This window comes from Humulus lupulus, chromosome 2, assembly GCF_963169125.1.
Source record: "Humulus lupulus chromosome 2, drHumLupu1.1, whole genome shotgun sequence".
Classification (NCBI taxonomy): Eukaryota; Viridiplantae; Streptophyta; class Magnoliopsida; order Rosales; family Cannabaceae; genus Humulus; species Humulus lupulus.
Window position 1 is genome coordinate 2,148,741 of NC_084794.1, and position 21,329 is coordinate 2,170,069.

Genomic DNA, 21,329 nt, shown 5'->3' on the forward strand with positions numbered 1-21,329 from the left:
AACTAATTTTTTAACTTTAAATATATTTTTATAACAAAACTTAAAACTTTAACTGTATATTGTAACATATAGTTATTAATATTAATTTTAATTAACTGCATATTGTAATTTGTATAAATATTTATTTATTTTTTGAGTAATTGTATAAATATTAATTTTAATATTAATAAATACATTCATTTTAAATAAAAATAAATTAATCTATTTTATTAATTTCCAAGGACAATATTGGAAATGATTTATTTGGAGTCACCTCTCTCTTCATTACAGAAGTCTTTTGAAGATCTGGAGTACTAAAAACTGTTCATGGTACTCCATGAAGCCTAGAAGAAGTACCAAAATCTGTCCATGGTACTCCATGAAGCCGAGAAGAAGAACCGTATAAAACGATTAACATGCCATATTTTTGTAATTTATTTAACATGCCGTATAAAACGATTTTTTTTTAAAATTACGGTGGGAGATGTAATTAATCCTAAAAATTAGGCTAATTAAATGTCCAAAAGGCCCATATATTTACAGGCCCAACTTGCTAAACGAGTCTAAGCAAAAGGCCTACATGTCCAGAGGTCCAAACCAATTTTGTTTCTTTCCTACAAACTCATCTAATTGTGTAATGATATTTGTTAATAGGTTTTATTTTAAAATTAGTTATAGTTTTTAGTATAATCTTTCCTCATCATTATTATTATGTAGGTATGTAAGCTAGAAACAAAGCTGTAAAAAAGAAAGAGGATTTAAACCTCACATGCTTTCTAATAATTAAGGGAGTACTCATTATGTTATATGTAAATTTTAGTTTTAGTTACGGAATATTGGCTGAGAAAATACCAAATTTTTTTTAAATGTGTTACATTTTAATATTAAAATTTAAAATTGTTCATTAAGTATTTACTTGATACATTTTTATTAGTTTAGATTATTTTAATTCATTAAATAAAATAAAAAATATTTTAAAATTTTAAAAATTATTAAAATCTAATTAAAAAAACTAAAAAAATCAATTTTAGATAATAAAAAAATCAATAACATATTACTATTATATAATAAAAAACTTAATTCTAAAAACTACACAGAATTTAATCTTCTTCTTCTTCTTCCTCTCGACTACATATAAGTATTTAGTTTTCAACACCAAAATCATATTCAAATATCTTATTCAACAATTGATTAATGAACATAAGAACAAAAAAAATTCCATGGAAGCGATTTATTCTCATATACAAACTCATAAATTTAAACCAAATCAAGAACCATAAATATAAATCGAACCATAATTTCATTATTAAAATTGAAGTACAAACCCATAAACTCGTGCATAGTTAAGCTTTAAATACACACCCAAATAATTAAATAATTGAAAATAATATAGATAAATCAAATGTTGCCACGTGTGCACCTGTGTCATAAGTTAAATCTGGGTACTAAGAGCATCTACAATGCAAGCACTCTCCCATGTTGCCAAAAAAATTAAAATATTAATACTTTTGTATTCTCTTTCATCCATATAATCAAAAATATTTTTATTAAAATAAAAAATAAGTTGGGCAACGTTGTCAATTTTTGACACTCTCTCTTGGCAATAATATGATTTGGGGACCTATTTTTCTGACTTGGGACCCACAAATGACTGTGGCAACCATTCGCTTCAGCATTAGAGTTGCTTTAACAATTGTACTATTTTGTTAACAGAATATATTATTAAAGCCAAAAAAATATTTGGATAATTAAAATGTAACAATTAAAAAAAAATAGAGTGCATTATCACCACCAATATGCTTTTAGTTATTTTTTTATACATTTTTCAACAATATTTTATACACATTTTTATTAAAGATATACTAATAATAAAATACTCAAATTCATAACCTATAACTTTAATTTTATATTTTAAGTTTGTTATGTTGTACCTACATGCTTTACATCTAAACTCAATATGATATATAATATCTAAATTTTAGCTAGAAAATATATTATGAAAATAAGGGTTAAAATAAGATGTGGATAGGATAAAGATCACAAAACATAATATCTTGCCTAGATTACATCATTAACAACATAATTATATCTAATCAGTAGTCTAAAGAGTAATGATATGTGCACCTAAAATATGCACTCAAATATTACACACAGTAACGTATTTTAAAAAAAAAAATAAGTCTGTGTTTTAATAAATATAATTGATTAAGCTAAATTATCACATAATATTTAGATACATATTTTATGTGCACGTATCATAATCTAAAATAATACCAAAAAAAGGCTCCTCCAATGTAATAATAACTTTTATGCAAATTACTAATAGAGAATAAATAGTTGATTTTAAAAATAAATAAATAAAAAATTGGCAGCAAATATAAATATGCTAATTCCGGAAATAGATGGGCCAACCAAGAATATGATTATCCGAGTATGCGTATAGTAGCACCCTGTACCCAAACAGATCCAAAAGAAGGTTCCATATTCATACTCCATAGTCCACAGACCATTTTCTTCCATTCGGAGAAGAAAGAAGAAGAAACTAAGACCGGTTGAAGCACCAAACGATGTCGTCTCAGGACCACACCAACCAAAACCAACCGACTGGTTTGTGCCCCTCTGGACCTTTTCTAATTTTCATATATTTATTTACTTATTAATGTTCTGATGAATTGAGAATGGTGGACGAGAGCTTCGAATTGGGTTCTTTGCGTAGAGTCTCTGGAAAACAGTGAGCTGATTAATTGTATCAAAGTAATCGGAAGATATTAAACATTATTGGGTTTCTAGGGTTTTGTCAGTACTGCATGTTAGCATTGTGTTTAAGGAATATGGCATTGGGTTTTTAGGGGTTTCTTCATTCATGGTGTATATAAATGAAAAGCATACATCTTTTTCCGTGTTACAAGGGCAAATATAGACTAGCAGACACGATGGCTGTTCTCATGTATTTTGTTGTATAGGTGTGGAAAACAATGTTGATGGGAACTCTGAATCCAGTACTGAAGTAGGATGGTATATTCTCGGTGACAATCAAGAGCATGTTGGTCCCTATGTGTCTTCTGAGTTGCTTGGTGAGTTTTCTATGAGTTTCAAATTGGTTTGACAAGCTTGCTTAATTTGGGGAATTATGATTCAGGTTCTGAATTTCAAGTATTATTCCAAAAAGAATAAAACCGATATACAAAGGGCTTGTTTGGATACACATTTGTTCTTGTGAACTAAAGTATTTGGAAGATTTCTTTGAGATTGAGAGTTTGTTTGACAATCTTATTTTATTTGACTTTTTTTTTAAACATTGTTAGAAGAAGTTTAAGGTATTTATACGAATATATAACATGTTATCATACACATTTGTGTTTATATGTAGACATATAAGTCTAAAACAAGAAGAAATATTGAAATGAAGTTTGCCAAGCATGTTTTCTATACTTAAAAACTGAAAACTAAATTCTTTTTACTTTCATTTGCAATTTATGTAAGCAAAAAACTTGAAATGAATCTAAGTAAGTCCTTAGACTATGACCGTGTCCAATTTTGCTTTAGTAGCTTAAATAATTAGTTCCTGAAATTTATTGGTGCCCTTTTTGAATTTCAGTTCTACTTCTACCAGTAATCAATAGCAGATTTCAGGACTTGTTCCATCTGTATCATGTTCAATTGGTTTAATGAGCTATTGAACCATCTCATCTCCTTTGCTTGACTAATTTCGCCTGGACAGAGCATTTCTTGAATGGGTACCTCACCCCGAGTACACTCGTGTGGTCTGAAGGAAGGACTGAATGGCAGCCATTATCCTCAATCCCCGAGTTGATGACATGCATATCTCAACAAGGAGCTGATGATTCTAGTATGGGTGGAATATTTTCCTCTTTCTCTAGGAATAGTTTGGGTCAGTGATGCTGGCATTTTCATGGTTATGGTATCTAACATAGATGTGATGTGGTATGCAGTGCCATCTAATGACGACGAGTTTGAGAAATGGCAGAAGGAGATTCGAGAGGCTGAGGCAGAAGCAGAGGCAGAAAATGGCTCTACTGGTTTTGGTGGAGCCACGCTGGATAATGATGACAGACCTTCAACCCCGCCAGAGGGTGAAGAAGAATTCACTGATGATGATGGGACCACCTATAAATGGGATCGAGGTCTTAGGGTTTGGGTTCCTCAGGTTGGTGCTTGGACTTATATTTCTTCAGAGGTTTTTTATTCTTTTTATTATATTAAATATTGTTGAATGGAGTCAAAGAAGTAAACATTTATCCTGATATTTAACTCTCTCATGTAATTATAATGATTCGATGATTCTACCCTCACAAGTTTTCTCCATTATCTCCTACTAGATCAATGGAATAATTACTACTATATGCATACGATATTTTCTTATAAATGGCATCATTTAGGATAATTTTATTGTAAAGTTTCAGCTCGCAATACACTTGGCTATGGTTGTAAGAGTTCATTTCCCAACAAAGTAGGCAACATAAAGATCTTTTACTTGGGCAAGAGGCATGCATTATGTTATAAGGATAATATATGATTTCTGTGATGTACTTGTTACTTTGTATGAACTTTTAATTCCGTCAGTTTGTGGTGTAAGTATTTTTTTCATGTTGAATTCATGGAAGTTTGACAAAAATTTGAGAGCTTGTAGCTCTTCCTATTTTTCTCCTTTAGCTTTTTTACTCTTTCCCTCTTAGTGATTTGTAACATGTGCTAATGCAAGACTTTATAGTGAAACCCTATTAAATTTCATTTGGATCTACTTTATTTCTTGGATGTTTTCCTTTTCAGAAAAAGACTATATACCTTTTTCACATAGTGGAGTATAGACCATGATATTTATAATTTTGGAGAACCTATCTTAGAAGATACTTAGTGCTACTTGACGCTCGCAAGGCTTTAATATACTAAAAGTTGAATAGAAATCTCTCTCTCTCTCTCTCTCTAGTCACACACACACACACACATAAATATATATAAATTTAAATTGATTGCACATGCCATAGGAGGACACAGATGGCAGAGGTGGAGATTATAAGGTAGAAGACATGACTTTCTTGAAAGAAGAGGAGGTCTTTTCGACCGTCAATATTTCTAATGCTCCTGCAAGTGAAGAAGATAATGCAACTAAACAACCCGATTTGTCTACAAAACAAGTTGATGATAGCAATGAGGCAGTGGAAGGAAAAAATGCTAAGAGAAAATTGCCGGATGAGGAAGCTGCTAAGAAGGTCTGCTGATCTTGTCCTGTTCTATTGTGTTTATATATTTGAATTTGAGATTTTTTCTGTTGGTTTCTGCGGGTAGTTGCAGGGGGGAGATAGCCATGTTTTCTTGTTGGTCGTACAAACATTGAAACCACATGACTTGTGTTTTGTTGAACTCATTGGTTTCTTTTGTGTCTTATTTTGTATGTATGCTTTTGTAGGAACCCAATAAACCTCCCGATAGCTGGTTTGAATTAAAAGTAAATACACATGTGTATGTGACTGGGTTGCCTGAGGATGTGACAATTGATGAAGTAAGCTTTCATCATTGCTATTTCTTGCCTAAACATATTAGTTTTGGTAATATGCTAATATGGTAGTTCTTTTGCAGGTGGTAGAAGTATTCTCCAAGTGTGGGATAATAAAGGAGGTAATTTGTGTTTGCTTTATCTAAAACAATTTTAATTTCATGGTTGCCCTGCATTTGAAATTCATGGGAATTTTGACCTTTTCGTTGCAACTTCAGATTTTTAGAAGTTTTGGTGTTATGTGAAAATGATATTTGGACTTTGTTTCTTCGCATAACTAATATCTTTATTAAAGTTCTTATTATGCTTCACACACACACTTGGCCACCAAAGTATGTTATTCTTCTGAACAATTAGAATTTCCCATCTCATTGAGCACATTTATAAAAAAATTTAGGATTCAGAAACCAAAAAGCCCCGTATAAAGCTGTATGTTGACAAAGAAACTGGAAGAAAGAAGGGAGATGCACTGGTTACATATCTCAAGGTAATAACTTTCATATTTTTTGGGTGTGACATTTAAATATCAGTCTTCTTTGGGTTCATTATTTTGTGTGTACTTTAGGAACCTTCAGTTGCGCTGGCTTTGCAAATTCTGGATGGAGCACCTTTCCGTCCTGGTGACAAGATTTCTATGACAGTCACCCCAGCCAAGTTTGAGCAGAAAGGTACCAGCTTCAATCATTGTCACTATCATCAATGTGTATTTTCATTTGGCGTATGCTTATTGCTGTTGCATTGTTTCATTCCCTTCATTACATTTTATTTTATTGTCTTTTCTTCTATAAAGTACAGTGAATACTATGCAGTAACTCATACTAGACTAAAATCACTGTTTGATATACATCATTGTACATCAAACATAGTGTTTTAGAAAGGAACTTTGTTGCTTGAGATGTCTTTAAATGACTAGTTTTGTTGTCCTTATGGGGCTTACAGTGACCCATAATGTAATCTCATTTTTTTCTTAACACAGGGAATACATTTATTTCCAAGAAAGTTGACAACAAGAAGAAAAAGAAACTTAAGAAGGTGGAAGATAAGATGCTTGGATGGGGTAAGCTTTTTATGCTACTCTTAAATGCTCTATTTAATAGTTCAGTGACCTTTTATTGCATGCTGTTTACTTTCTCACTCTGTTTCCTTTCTTAATATTGATACGATACTGTTGAAAAAATTCCAGTGTTGGTCAATATTGTTTTAGAGTCAAATTTTAGTGCTTCAGATCCTTGTGCATATTAGCTTGCAAATTTATTTCTCTTTCTTAAGTGCTGAATTGCTGTTATGTTAATAGGAGAGAACACTTCAATTTGAGTTGCCTTTTGGACTTCCCTGAATTTTAGTGAAACATTATCGTCTTTTAAATTGCTCATGATAGATACTTGGAAGCAGTCTTTTTTATAAACTATGTTATATTGTTTCTTTGTTACATCAACCATTAAACCATCTACTGTTATATTGTTTCTTTTTGTATGACAGGTGGTCGTGATGATGCAAAGTTGTCTATTCCAGCTACTGTTGTTCTTCGTTATATGTTCATGCCTGCTGAAATGAGGGTAGGTTAAAGAATGTCTATGGCTTTAAACTCTCTTCTCAATGGTTATTTACTAGTCCTGCTGCACACTAGTTGTAATGCGAACTTTTATGCTAACAAAAGAATCCACCGGCTGCACATGCTGATTGACAAATGAATAATGCCTTTTGAGATTAACCTTTTCTTAACTATTCAGTTTTAAGTTGCTTGCTTAGGAAATCTTTCTGAAAACTAATGTGCTTACCTTAGTGATGTAGCTACACAGTTACTCTTTAATTTTTTGATTTCTATTCTGTCCTGTCCATATCCACATAACATATTATGATTATAGGATAACACTGATTTTTCTTTCTTTAATATGTCGTCTTGGACAATTACATGTACTAGTTGACTTAAATTAAAATTATATTATTATAAAAATGCTGAAACAAAATGCCGGTGATAGTTATACTTCTCTTTTTGAAAAAAAAAGAGTAAAGATGGCAGATTTAGTGGATACAAATGTCAATCTGTCTTTTACCTTGAGTTAAAATAAAATTGTCAAAGTTTCTTTGAGAAAAAGTGACTAGTCCTTGTGCATCTGAATGAACTCATTCTTGTATGAAATTGAATGTTAAAATCATCTTTCTCAGGCCGATGAAAATTTACGTTCAGAACTAGAGGCTGACATACAGGAAGAATGTTCAAAGCTTGGTCCACTGGACTCAGTTAAGGTAATCAACTATACAATGAAGTGATTGGGAATATTGTTGCCAGATATATAATTTTCCTTTCTCTTAAATTGTTATTGTAATACTACTATTTATTTGGAGCTTGAGCTTGGAGTTCTTGGCCTTTTTCCCCCTCATCCTGCCAGTCTTGGGGATTCGACCTGGATAACCTTGAGTTTTCTTTAGTGTCATCATTTTTTCTGAATAGGTTAATTTGTTTTTGCAAACTAGGCACAATGTCTACTTATTCAGTTATTTTTTCTTCATTTAGTGCTATGCTATGGTGAATCTCTAGGTGTTATGTGGAATGTTTTAGGAACCCTTGTCTACGTAAGTGGAAATTATGGGTTAATGTTCGGTATCAGCATGTTCTGTTATGGAATTCGGGTGGTGGTTCTGTTGGCATAGTTAAGTGGGGTGGCGCTCAATTATATTCTCGGTGCCTTTTTTCGTGTTACATGTTTATTCATTAATCTGATATTGTTGCAGGTGTGTGAGAATCACCCCCAAGGTGTTGTTTTAGTAAGATACAAGGACAGGAGGGATGCTCAAAAGTGCATAGCGCTGATGAATGGAAGATGGTAACTCTTATTCAGTAGTATTGTCTTTGTAGTAGTAGAAGATTTTACCCTTACATTTAACAATAGTCATCTGCTCTGGCTCCTCCTAACATTTCTGAGAGGTTTTTCTCTTACTTTTGGGATTTAGGTTTGGCGGTAGACAGATACATGCAAGTGAGGATGATGGGGAAGTTAACCATGCTAACGTCCGGGATCTGGACGCAGACGCCAAACGGCTGGAGCAATTTGGTGCTGAACTTGAAGCTGAATAAGTTGTTCGCCCGGAATACTTAGTAGACACTACCCCAGTTTTTCCCTGTAAAATTAAAATATTGTTAGATGACTTGTTTTTTTTTATTTGTAAAGAAATTGTTGAGGGATTCTGCAAGCTAGTTCCAATCTTGGAAATGAGAATGATATCTTTTAAACTGGAAAATTTTGTTCTCATTTCAGTCTTCTTCAACACTTGCATTGAAAATCCATTCAATTTTTGAACAAAATTGAACATATAAATAACAAAATTACTCAATACTCGTTCATTTTTGTTACCACAAGTAGTTTCATTTAAGATCAATTTTAGAAGTTTGTTGAATTATATTTTATCATCAATAATAGTTTGTTCTTATTGCAAAAAATCCATTCAATTTTTTAACATATAACAAAATTTTAGTCTGCAAAATACTTCTTGCAAATCCATTCAATTTTTAAAAAAAATTGAACATATAAATAACAAAATTACGCAATGTAACAAGAAGTAAACAAACTCACTTGTTCATTTTTGTTACAACAAGTAGTTTCATTTAAGATCACATCAATTTTAGAAGTTTGTTGAATTATATTATTATCAATAAGAAACAAAAATGGATAATGTTTATCTCAAGGGGTATCCATTTGGTCTTGTGAATTAAAAATAGATACCAGCTGGTATTGGCGCAAGCTTTGTAGACCGAGACAGAAGTTTTCCATCTCTGATATATTGAAGGCAGGTAGTTCGGGTAAGTTAAGTTTTGTTCAGCTATTTTATATAACAGTACACTTCCTCCTTTTCAAGTTAGTTGTCACAGGGCAATTTGGAGTAGTCTTAATGTTCCTAAGCATCGATTTCTGCTTTGGCAAGTTGTGAATACTCAGCTGTTAAGGAAGGATAACTTGAGAGTAAATTTCACATTATATTAGACTCTATTCTTTGCCCTGTTTGTGGAGACCAGCCAGAAACACATCACCACTTATTTTTTTTTACTGCTGCCTATCTCGAAGAGTTATGGAGCTTGTGTTTAAGTGGCTGGGTTTCAGGGGTTGGCCTTTGGATTTTGATGGCTGGTTAAACTGGATATCTCTTAAAGCAGCTGGCATTGTGAGGCGTGTGAGTATAGCAGTAATTGCTGCAACTTGCTACTGTATTTGGCTGAACAGGAATAGGTGTGTGTTTGAAGGCTATTCCAAATCTGATTCTTTGATTGCTTTAGATGTAAAGAGTATAGTGACTTTTAGTTCATTGTTAAAAGTAGAAAATTGACAAGACTAGAGAGATATTTTTTACATAGATTAAAATGTAATTAGTTCTTGTTTCTTTGCTTCTGAGGGGCAGTCTGTTGCTTCTCTTGGAGTGGTTTTAGTGAGTTGAGGGTGTATTTTGCTGGTTGATTAATGAAGTTTTTTTCTTGATAAAAAAAAAATAAGAAACAAAAATGAAGTTGAAGAATAGTACACAATTGGACCAAATATGGTTATAATATTAAGATTTAAGATAGATATTTCATAATACTTGCCAAAATATACAAATATAAAAAACAACTCACTTATCAAAGTAATGCAAAATCACATGAAACAAATGAATAGAATCAAAATAAGCAACAAATACAATATGAGATTATATAAAACATCCTCCCTCCCATGGTGATGGTCATGCAAATGACCATCTATCCCCAGCAAAGAGCAAAAGACTCTTTTTTTCTAGACTTGGAAGGGCCATGGCCAGTCCTTCAAATCATCATCCTGCTGAACCTTGGCAGTCCTCTTGATTGGGTAAGCCCTCAGACCCTGCTGCCCTGCTTGACCACCTTCAACATAAGCATAGTACCTCAAGAAGAAGGCCAGAACCAACACCACCCACTCCAAACAAAATATCAGCACACTCAACCCACCGGCCAGTTTCAGTATCACAGCACCATCTTCTTCTCTCACGTAAGACTTGAGGTTTCCCAGAAAGTTCCCTGTGCTGGTGAATATCAGCACCGACACCGATCCCTGGAAGATGGCCGTGAGCACAGTGGCCACCATGTGAACCCCGTACCACTTTCCGGATCCCCTCGAGGCTGCGGTGCAGCCCGCGACCGCACCGATGATGGTGATGACGTGGAGGAGGATGAGGAAGACTCCGCAGACGGAAGGGAGTAGGCGGAGGGAGAGAGTCAGGAAGATGCAGCTGGAGGCTGCGCCGAGGAGGATGTAGTTGCAGAGCAGGAAGACCTTGTGGGTGTTGTAGTGGGACTCGGTCACGCAGCTTGGAGGATCGGCTGTCATCGAGAGACCCATCTCGGAAAATCGATCGGAATCGGGAAAACTCGGAGAGTTATGGTGAATTGGATCGGTTTGGAGAAAAGGGTATGTGAGGAAATGGTGAGTGAGATTGATGAGAGAACGGTGGTGAAGATATAGAGTGAGGAGTTGAGGGTTTTAACGGTTATATTTTTTTTTTTTTTTGTAATCCGACCGTTACGTGGAAAAATGATGGCATTTGATTTAGTAAGTTGTTTAGTGGCAACGGCTACTTTTTAAATTTTAATTTAATGAAGTGAGTTCTCTAGCTGTGCCTTAATTGTTTTATGTGTATATATGTAACGTTTCTTGTGAGTTGATCTGGACGGTTGGATCTAATCCTACTTTACTCAACACCAAACCCAAAGCAAGGCATCCTAGGAAAAAAGATAGCAATGGATTGGCATCACATCATTACTCACACATGTTATTCTCTTTTAGGAAAAATCATTACTTATGTTATTTACATTACTTATGTTTTTTTTTTGTCTAATCAAATTGAATATTTTTCAATAGTTTATTAAAATATTGTGAGTATCATTGGGATAAAACAAGGATCAATTTTCTATGATTTTCGTATTAACCGCGATGAGGTTGAAATTTTACTTTTATTGGTGCACCCTTCGATGCTAGTGGGCTTCTTAAGAAGTGGAGCAAGATTTTATTTCATCCCACTCGTGATTTGGGATGGAAACGAGGCGGGCACCCCATGCCCTCATCCCGTTAACCATATCAATTCTCGTTCATGCCTCCATCCCTGCATATTCTTTATCGGGGCATGACGAGATCTTTCTGTTGGGGCGGGAAATTCCCACTAGTATCCATTTATTTAAAGATAAAATAAACCAAGATATATTACTAAAATTAGTATATATTACACTATATTAATCGCTCAAAGTATTATATATTGTTCAAAACAAAACTAAAAATCCTTAAAAAAGTTACTAATATGCTACAAAATCACATAAATAAATATGTAAAATAAATAAAAAATATCATCATATAAATAAAAAAAATTAAACTGGGTCTCATTGGGGCAGGAAGTGCTATTCCCGTCTGTACCCCGTTTAACATTCAGAGTTAGAAAATGACTTCCGTCCCGCCCCATTCCCCATTTAAGCAGGAAATCCTAGCTTCATTAGGGGCGGGTGCTCGCGAAACTTCGTACTCGTGGATAAAATTTCCATATCTACTTGTGGTACTAACAAATTCCCAAAATGACATTGAGCTGGCCACATGAGAGCACCACTAAAATAGTTTATTAAAATGTATGATAGAAAATATTAAAATTATATATGAAGAAAAATACTAAACTACTATTGAAAAGTATTAAATATACTCAAAATATAATAGTCTAATGAGCAATAACATAAATAATTTATCATGTTTGAAAATCCAAACTTATACTTAATGATAGAGAAACAAATAAAAACTATATTTTTGGCATTAATGTCAATGTCCCAAAACTTAATTTTCTAATATTTAAACTCAATCTTAGTGGCATGAGAAATTTAAGAGACAATGCTACAAAGTTTATCAAATTTGAGTTTTAATTCAACAATCAATTTTTTTTAAAGAATATAATATTAACAAGACAAAGATTATGCATCTAACATACTTTATAGTTTAGTCATATTTTCTCTATTAATTTTTAAAATTAATAATTTGAGTGGTACTGAAAAGCTAAGAAATAAGACTACTATATGAATTAAAATTGAATTTTAATTCAAAAATCCAAAATTTTATCATTTTGATGACTAATATAACAAGGTAGTCCTCTAATATTTTATTTATATTTCTATCTAGAGACCTTTAAAATGGATAATTAACCTTACATTTACACTAAACAAAAAAAAAGACTTAATCTAATAAACGACACTTATTGCTAAAAACGACATTAGCTTAGAAAGGACAATGACACAAATTCATTAAAACGACAATATTATGTAAAACGACATCGTATGAACAGAAACGACAGCATCTTTCAATAGTTTCATTTAAAAATAGCTGAACAACGTGTTCTTCTTCGGTTTCTTGTTTCACTTTCATCTCAGAGAAGGCATCAATGGCTACTACGGACTCTCCCACTGCTGTTCGAAAAGGTGACCCTTTGATTTCCTTCAATTTTTCTATCTTTTATTATCGATAAGGAAGAAGAGAGGATTCAAACTTATCCGATTAGCCATTAGGGTTTCAAAAATTGGGTCTTTATTTATTTATTGTATGGTTTTTGAATTTGGAGCAGTGGTTGTTCATCTGAGAGCCACTGGTGATGCTCCCATTCTCAAGCAAGCCAAGTTCAAGGTAAGATTTTTGATGGAGACAATTCAATTGAATTGAATTTTGCATTATGGGTTTCCTTGTTTTCAATTATTTTAGATCATTTATCACTATTTGACTGTTGCAGATACCTGGAACTGACAAATTTGCCAAAGTTATCGACTTTTTAAGACGCCAACTTCATCGAGAGACACTGGTACATATACACATACATACATACATGATTTTTTTTTTCATACTAGAACCTCCTCAATACAAATGGGGTGTACTGAGACTTACTTTCTAATCAAAGCTAAGCAAACCTTTCTTCGTTTGGTTTTTCAGTTTGTGTATGTCAACAGCGCATTCTCCCCAAACCCTGATGAATCTGTCATTGATCTTTACAATGTAAGATTTTACTTTTCTCCATTCATTCACAGTCGTGCATTTATCTGCCAATATATTAAATTTCAATTCTATGTCTATATAATATGTTTAATTGCTTTTAAGAAGGTAGGAAGATGTTGTTTCAAGACATTATATGTATCATTTACGCTTGCCACCATCCACTGCACTTTCTCGTTGTGATAATTGTCTGTACCACTATGAATAGATCATCTTCTATTTGTAATTATATTACCATGTTATCTACACTTACCGATTCTCTACTGTATTAAATTGATTTGGTAGTTTGATCTTTTTGCACATAAATATTTATATCATTCAGTATTTGAAAGAATAGTAGGTGTTATGAGATTCAATGTTCTTTATGACAGCCCTTTGATCAATGAACTCCTCTCAAGACAAATAAGAACATTAAGTTTAACATTCTTAAGCTCCATATCTTGTAGAATTATCTTCCACATTCAAGATTAAAGATAACACTGCATATAAATTACAATGGTTCATGTTCCTTCATTTGATATTGCAGAATTTCGGTTTCGATGGTAAACTAGTTGTCAATTATGCTTGTTCTATGGCTTGGGGTTAACACTCCCGGTGATGGGGTTCATTTCATAGGTATTAAACTATTTATCTGCAATATTAAACTATTAGGATTTTTTCCCCTAAACTATTACCAATACAAATCATGCCCCTCGAATTTTTCAACTTGTTAAAAGTTCCCTGAATTATTCACATCAACGGCACGATTAAATTCAAGGGCACGATTTGGTAGTGTTGATAGTACTGGGAAATCCTAATAAGCCTTTTTTATTTATCTGTTTCATGCCTGACTTTGTATATGTGGTGCTGCACTTGTAGGGGTGTTATCAGACTTGCAGATATGCTGCTGGCATTGGCAAAGAAGATTTTAATTAGGGTAGGACTATAGAAGATTGAACAAAGCACTGGCATTGGCAAAGAAGATTCTTTTATGTTCTTTTTGTAAATTTGACTGAAACCATACAAGTTACAAAGGTTATGAATTGTGTTGATAGTTTTCTCCATTTGAATATATTATTTGGATTAAGCCACAGCAAACCAATGGATAATGATATCATAAATAGAAGAAGCTTATTCTTTTATTAAAGGCACAAATTGTAAACTTGAACTACTACAAAGTACTAACACTTTTTTTTTTTCCTTAGAAATTTTGGACTATAAAAAAGAAATAAGAAAGCTTGAAACAAACACAAGTATTCATGGTTCTCTTTTTCAGTTGATCTTTAACAACCAACAGAAAAAACAAACAGTATCTACAAAGTCTTGATCACATCGCACTCCCAAACCCATCTGACAACGAAAGAAGCAAAAGAAAGAAAGGGAAAAAGAAAAAAAAAGGTTGAAATGCAGCATAGGGATATTCTATCCTATCTCTTTATCTATTACTGAGTTGCTAGTACTATATGTGATGAGATAGGCAGGGTGATTGATTGGTGACCAAACCCAGCAGCAGCACTTCAAATCTTGATTTCTCTACCAAATATCCAGCTGAAAGGAACCAATGATGCTTGCTTGGCCCTTCCCTGAGCTCTCTCCTCCAACCTTCTAATCCTCGGAGGCAATCTACACACGAAATCTTGTGCTCTTTGGCCCTCACCGGAAAGACCACTCAAGTTCTCAATCTTCCATCTTCCCACCAGAAACTCCAAGATATCAGCATAATCCTTGGCAGTGTAAACTTCGAGCTTCTGGGCAACTGCCGAAAAGTGTTCGAAAAGATTGTCATCCTTCCCGTCGTACATCAAGTGGGCCGGCATAGATATCTTCTTCTTCATCATGTCAGCTAAAGCCATAACAGTGCCATCCGGGTCAATCTCGAAGAGCTTCTCCACAATCTTTGTGTAGGCAGTTTCATGGCGTTTTTCATCTGCAGCTATTGTGCCGCATATCTGTGCCAATTTCAGGTCGCCGTGCTCTTTGGCTTGCCTGGCAGTATTTCCATGGGAGACGAATGTAGCCCTCTCTTGAAAGGAAGTGTAGATGAAACCAAGATACGGGTTGTTTTCCGTTTTCGGATCCTAGCAAAACATAAGATATAAAAAACGAACAATAAAATTTAGCTAGTTCTGAAAAGTGACAACTGAAAACATATTTAGACCTCAGCTACCACAAAAACATGCAACTATAAGTATCAAAATTTATAAGAATGATAATCTCAACAAATTTTTCTTTCTTAGCTATGTTATGTAAGAATGATAATCTCAAGCATCTTTAAAACTACAAAATCAATACTTTTAAGATTATTAATCTCTCAACAAATTTGCTTTCTTAGCTATGCATATAGTTATTCTATACTTTACCTAAAGGTGACAAGGTTTAACATGATAAGCCACAGAAAACTTATCCTGGCATAGCATGCTATTTTACTGACCAGGAATGAGTATGGTTATTAAGGGTCTCATACTATCTAGCTAATGCAAGAACTTGTTAAAATAAAAATATCTCACGGAAATGTAACAATACCAAAGAGTCACACAGATGATATATTAAATAAGAATCTCACCATTCCTGAGCCAATGAGATACTGGATAGTCTTCTCAATTTGCTTCATATCTACCCTTCCAGAGAGATAAAGATACTTGTTGAGAAGGTCTCCATGCCTATTCTCCTCAGCAGTCCATGCCCTGTTCCATATTCCCCAAGATGTAGGGCTTGCACCGGTCTCATCTCTAACTCCATCTAGGGTATTAAGCATAGTCTGGTACGTTGGAAGAGCTTCTTCAGTAATCATATCTCCGACCAAGGCAACAAAATAAGCATCAGGAATTTCTTTTGCCCTTTCCCTTAACTCCTTGACTTGATCATAAAACCCATCAGACTCCGGCTCTGGTAGGAAATCTTGTGGCTGCCAACATTTCTCCACAGGTTTCAAGTGCACCAAAATGTTTTCCTCCGCCCAGCCTTCTAACGACTTGAAGATCTCAACCTTTTGAGGGGGCAGGGAATGGGTTACTTGAAGATGTACCTCCCTCGGGGGCGAATAAGGCTTTTTTCCTTTTTCTGTCTCTCTACAACAAACAGAAGAAAAAAGTCAGAAGCTTTTCACATAAACATATAACATTTTGCAATTATACATTACTTCTGTCTGCTCTTAACCAAGTTTATTTACGCATAGAATCATATCCAGCTATAACTATTTCTTATTTCTTCTCAAATATTCTACAAAAGGAGTGTTTATTAACAATAACAAATAATTGGAGCATGTGAAAACACAACTCTCCCAAATAAAAATGTAGTAATGACAGCTAACATGTTATGCAAAAAGAACACTGTTCTTTTCTTCATTTTTTCCTATTAAAAAAAAAATAGTTGAAGAGCAGTGTAAGTAATAATTAGGGAAAACACCAAAAGGGGTTGGAGAGAAACCATGTTATTGGTCAAAAGTCTTGAGAATGGAATTATTAAAATAAAAAAATTTGTCGACAGAATTAGTCTTATATTATTGATTTGACTGACAAAATAAGTAGTAACTAAAGACATAGATAGATTTCGTATGCAAGTTTTCTTGTATCTAAGTATGCCCACCAAAGAATAAATAAGACCAAACTTGACCAACCACCACCAGACGATGAATAGAGAAGTCAAAACTAATTGTCACTCATGGTACCAAATAGTCTTCCTGTAAGGCAGTAACTACATATATGTATAGTATACACCTAAACTACAATTGTTGCTCATGGCAGTACAAATGCGTAACCAACACTAAAGGTAGCTAGCTAAAGAACAAGAAATACTGTTAACTGATTGAAGAAAAAAAAAAGAGATATCATATCAGATAGAAACACGTTTGAAAAACTCTTCACACAATCTCAGCAACCAAAAAAACCGTAATCAAAATAATCAACTAAGACATACAGTTAATTAAAACACAAAACACTAGGCTGCTAGAGGTCACCAAATACAAGTTTAGAAGAGAGAAAAATTGCAAAAGCTCTAGTAAAAGGAAATTAGAGTGACAGATTTTATGCAGTGTAAAAAAAACTATACAACATGTACATATATACGTATGTATGTATATATATATATATCTTAGAAAAGAAAACACAAATGAAGACAAGAAAAACCCCTCTTAAACTTTGACAGACATCTTAACTAATCATTTACATTGTTACAACACTTTACCAACACGCAGGTCGGTCTTAGTTCCAACAACAATCCAAAAAACTCAGGCCTGATTCTCAACTAATGGAAAATACAAAAGAAAACGAAAACAAAAAAACACAGCAGCATATGGAACAAATATACAACTCCACAAGCATAATATTTTAGATCACAGATGAAATAAAAAAAACTCATAACAGGGACATCACTCTCCAGCTTCAACACCATGAAAACAGTAAAAAAAAATAACATTAAAATGACGTTTCAAGCAGAGTAACCGACATCAAATAAAAATCTCTGCATGCAGCGAAAAAACCAAGAAAAACTCAAAAGCAGGCCGCAGGCCACGGCCAGCTGCATCCTTCCTAATAAAATCAATATAAAAACAAATCCAATCCAAGTGGTTATCAAACAAAATGACAGAAACTTGTACATAGAAAAATCCATACATGATATCGTCATCAAGAAAAGACATGCAACACATGTGCGGTATCCGCCGACCAAACATAAATCCCAATGCTTTCACCAAATACACAACAATCTCAACGAGATTGTTAAACAAAATGAAAAACACCCTTTTCAAAATTAAAAACAAAAAACACACCCTTAAATCGACCAAAACAATGGAAACAGAAAATCAAACAACCCCATTAGATTAAATCCCAAATTAAGCTCGATTAGCATAAAAAACCAATGACCCAGATCAAAAAATCAGCTGAAGAAGGAAGAAAAACCTCATCTTTTCTAATGTGGTAATGTTACAAGTAAGCAAATAAGAATAAAATCCAAAACAAAAAAAAAGACCCAAGATTTATCATCATAAAGAAAACGCATTGGAAAAGTTGAAAAAAGATCAATACTGACTTAGAAATGGAGTGGAGAGTGGAGGCCATGCAGGGCCTGGGAGATCTGAGATTGTGGGGCTTAGAGGAGACGTTGTGAGCTGGGAAGTTGATCATGGAGCTAAGCCTGAGAGCCATTGCTTTGATCCTTAAAGACTCGTCCTTTCTCTTGTAATTCTCTGGGAATCAATGTATGTGATAATATATGTGTATGATTATATGATATGAGCTTAGCAAAGCAAAGAAGAGGAAGAAGAAAAGCAGAGAGAGAGAGAGAGAGAGAGGCACAGCGAGGGAGATAATTAATAGAGAAGAAGACAGAAGCAACCAAAGTAGGCAATGTTGGGCGTGAGAGAGAGAACGAAAAACCCCATTAAAAAGACTTTCTTGTAGAAAAGACACCACCTTTTCATATTTTTACATTTATGCCATCTTCGTTATTTTATGTATATTTTTGTGTAAGATTTTTCTGTGTTGTTATGTGTGTCCATGTACACGTTACGTACGGGCACAACCCTTTTCAGAGAAAGAAATAATAATGGTGCCGTAACTATTAAAAAAACAGTTATTTATTTAATTAATTAAAAATTTGATAATTAAATATAAAATATTGTTCAGTAACTCTATTTTTATATTTTATTTTTTAAAATTTTAAAAATAGAAAATTTTCACTTAAAATTTTTTTTTAAATTGTTTTCAACTTTTAGTTTTTTTTTTTCTCATCACCTCATTGTATATTGCTAAACAAAACATAAAAATAAAAGTTATCAAACGAATTTTTTATTTTTTATTTTTAAAAACAAAAAACAAAAATAGTTATCAAACATATTTTTATTTTTTTAAAATGAAAAACAAAAATAAAAATAATATTTCTATTTTTGTGTTTAAAAAATTCAAAAACAAAAATTTTATCAAACACAACCAATAATAATAAATTCTATTATTTCATTTATTTTTTTTTTCTTTGTAGCTATAATTCTTAAGCCTTATTATTAGGTTCCCATAAAAAATAATAAGTACTAGTAATTATACAATAGGATAATTCTACATAGGAGCATAGGAAATGCCTCCCCCCTACAATAGGGTGATTTTTTATTTTTGATATTTAGAAAAATTATAACTTAATTATTTTTTCGTAATTATGTATTTTATAATTATAGCAGACATCCTACCAATTTTTATAAAATTTTGAATGATTTACCATATTCAAATTAGAATTCAAACTGTTTATTTTCCACGCGTATAAAAAAATTTAGTCACACATACAATTGACTATTTAAACTCTGATTTGTGAGTTATAAATTTTCAGAATTTTCTGAAAATTAATGGGATATTTGCTATAATTATAATATATACTATCATGAAAGTAAATTGGATTATAATTTTTCAAAATACCAGAAATAAAAAACGCCCCTCAAGTAGGGATATTTTCTATGCTCCTACCAAAAAATTATCCTATACAATATGCTAAATAGATTATTTCATTAGCATTAATAATAATTATTTGACAAATTAGGTTTAATAGATTTTGTTTAATAAATATTTTAAGGAAAGGGTGAATTGGGAAATAAATTTTAATTTAATACCAAATGAAATGAGGGGTCCTCTCTTAAGGTTTCTTGCAAAAATATTTCATTTCATCTAAACCAAACTCTACCTATGAGGATTCAATCTTAGCATTGGAGACAAGCCAATACATTTGTTTTTTATTTTATTTTTCATTAAGACCATTTTTTCTTTTTTCCTTTTTTTTTGGTCAGATTGATTGAGACCATTCGAAACAACTGTTTTTTATTAAAGCAAATTTAGTATCGCCACCACCACTCATTCTAAATTTAAACATATTTAGTTCCAACTTATCATAAATTTTACTTATTGAAAAAAAAAAGTATTTTTAAAACTTAAGCCACTACTAAACACCTAAAATTGTAAAATTAGCTGAGAACATGGAAAATATGTACAACCACCGCCCAAAAAAAGGGGGGAAAAAACGTGTAGTTCATTTACATCACAAATATATTTCTAAAAAAAAAATTGCCAATACTTTTATATATATTTACGTGTTTATATTTTTTTGGACCTGTATTTTTTTTTATTATCTATTTAGACTCTGTATTTTGATAAATTATTTTTTAGACCCTATATTTTGTAAAATGGTTAAAATAGAACCCTAAATCTGATTTTGGTCAATGTTTTCTCAACTAAAATCACAAATAATTTGTCAAACTAACAATTCAGAACACAAATAAAATCATTATACTTAAAAACTGTGTTGTTATATTAAATTTTTTCTTCATCAAAATTGAGTTTAGGGTTCTATTTTAACCATTTTAAAAAACACAGGGTTCAAAAAGTAATTTATCAAAACACAAAGTCCAAACAGATAATGGGAAAAAACACAAGCCTACATTTATAGAATGGTGATAATATGTGTAGTTCAATCCAATAAGAATCGACCGATCCAATTACAACTGATCAATCAAAAATATTAAATGATCCATTCTCATCAAATATATAATCAATGAGACACATCTAATGAATAAAACTGATCCAATCTAATGAATAATTGGATCAGTTGAGATAAATTAATTAGATTGAATCAATTATAAAAATTCAACATTCAATAGATAATTAGATCAGATTAGCATCCTAGTAATGATACTCCAAAAACAAATCTTAAGAGAAAGACAACCACTGTCCACATAACATAAAGCATTACTATGTGTCATCATTGTGATTGATTGGTAGGTTTTACAATTGTAGTAACACTAATATAGAAGGCCATATGGTGAATTAATAGACAGATATAAGGACTCATTATGTCAATGTTGACTAAACTATATTATG

At 32.6% G+C, this 21,329-nt stretch overlaps 4 protein-coding genes across 5 annotated transcripts; 2 read left to right on the forward strand and 2 right to left on the reverse strand.

Annotated features, from left to right (window-relative positions):
• Nucleotides 1-2,430: 2,430 nt before the first annotated feature.
• LOC133816851 (splicing factor U2AF-associated protein 2) lies at nucleotides 2,431-8,734 on the forward strand. The gene is made up of 14 exons (XM_062249159.1): nucleotides 2,431-2,586; nucleotides 2,943-3,053; nucleotides 3,701-3,829; nucleotides 3,933-4,147; nucleotides 4,986-5,210; nucleotides 5,408-5,500; nucleotides 5,578-5,616; nucleotides 5,892-5,981; nucleotides 6,060-6,162; nucleotides 6,471-6,551; nucleotides 6,974-7,050; nucleotides 7,661-7,741; nucleotides 8,228-8,319; nucleotides 8,447-8,734. The coding sequence occupies exons 1-14, from the start codon at nucleotides 2,547-2,549 to the stop codon at nucleotides 8,568-8,570; spliced, it is 1,500 nt and encodes a 499-aa protein (XP_062105143.1). The 5' UTR covers nucleotides 2,431-2,546; the 3' UTR covers nucleotides 8,571-8,734.
• A 1,276-nt stretch (nucleotides 8,735-10,010) lies between these two features.
• On the reverse strand, nucleotides 10,011-10,961 carry LOC133816852 (uncharacterized). The gene has a single exon (XM_062249160.1). It carries the CDS (start codon nucleotides 10,831-10,833, stop codon nucleotides 10,252-10,254), a length of 582 nt encoding a protein of 193 aa, XP_062105144.1. The 5' UTR covers nucleotides 10,834-10,961; the 3' UTR covers nucleotides 10,011-10,251.
• Nucleotides 10,962-12,859: 1,898 nt separating this feature from the next.
• Nucleotides 12,860-14,543, forward strand: LOC133816854 (ubiquitin-like protein ATG12). 2 transcript variants are annotated; one of them, XM_062249162.1, is made up of 6 exons: nucleotides 12,860-12,938; nucleotides 13,082-13,140; nucleotides 13,244-13,312; nucleotides 13,441-13,503; nucleotides 14,027-14,115; nucleotides 14,359-14,543. In XM_062249162.1, exons 1-5 carry the CDS (start codon nucleotides 12,902-12,904, stop codon nucleotides 14,084-14,086), a joined length of 288 nt encoding a protein of 95 aa, XP_062105146.1. In that variant the 5' UTR covers nucleotides 12,860-12,901; the 3' UTR covers nucleotides 14,087-14,115; nucleotides 14,359-14,543. The 2 variants fall into 2 exon arrangements, with proteins under 2 accessions (XP_062105146.1, XP_062105147.1); XM_062249163.1 differs by lacking the exon at nucleotides 14,027-14,115.
• Nucleotides 14,544-14,600: 57 nt separating this feature from the next.
• On the reverse strand, nucleotides 14,601-18,831 carry LOC133816853 (stearoyl-[acyl-carrier-protein] 9-desaturase, chloroplastic-like). Its single transcript, XM_062249161.1, has 3 exons — nucleotides 18,505-18,831; nucleotides 16,043-16,547; nucleotides 14,601-15,557 (listed from the first exon to the last, which is right to left on the reverse strand). The coding sequence occupies exons 1-3, from the start codon at nucleotides 18,618-18,620 to the stop codon at nucleotides 14,997-14,999; spliced, it is 1,182 nt and encodes a 393-aa protein (XP_062105145.1). The 5' UTR covers nucleotides 18,621-18,831; the 3' UTR covers nucleotides 14,601-14,996.
• Nucleotides 18,832-21,329: the final 2,498 nt, after the last annotated feature.

Bases quoted from the DNA above. Each gene is read 5' to 3' on its own strand.
- LOC133816851 (XM_062249159.1), top strand. From the start codon at position 2,547: ATGTCGTCTCAGGACCACACCAACCAAAACCAACCGACTG. The intron at 3,830-3,932 runs GTATGGGTGGAA...TGTGGTATGCAG, and splicing joins ACAAGGAGCTGATGATTCTA to TGCCATCTAATGACGACGAG. The intron at 7,742-8,227 runs GTAATCAACTAT...ATATTGTTGCAG, and splicing joins GTCCACTGGACTCAGTTAAG to GTGTGTGAGAATCACCCCCA.
- LOC133816852 (XM_062249160.1), bottom strand. From the start codon at position 10,833: ATGGGTCTCTCGATGACAGCCGATCCTCCAAGCTGCGTGACCGAGTCC.
- LOC133816854 (XM_062249162.1), top strand. From the start codon at position 12,902: ATGGCTACTACGGACTCTCCCACTGCTGTTCGAAAAG. The intron at 12,939-13,081 runs GTGACCCTTTGA...AATTTGGAGCAG, and splicing joins TCCCACTGCTGTTCGAAAAG to TGGTTGTTCATCTGAGAGCC. The intron at 13,504-14,026 runs GTAAGATTTTAC...TTGATATTGCAG, and splicing joins CTGTCATTGATCTTTACAAT to AATTTCGGTTTCGATGGTAA.
- LOC133816853 (XM_062249161.1), bottom strand. From the start codon at position 18,620: ATGGCTCTCAGGCTTAGCTCCATGATCAACTTCCCAGCTCACAACGTC. The intron at 16,548-18,504 runs GTCAGTATTGAT...TGTTTGTTGTAG, and splicing joins ACTCTCCACTCCATTTCTAA to AGAGACAGAAAAAGGAAAAA. The intron at 15,558-16,042 runs GTGAGATTCTTA...ATGTTTTGCTAG, and splicing joins ATCTCATTGGCTCAGGAATG to GATCCGAAAACGGAAAACAA.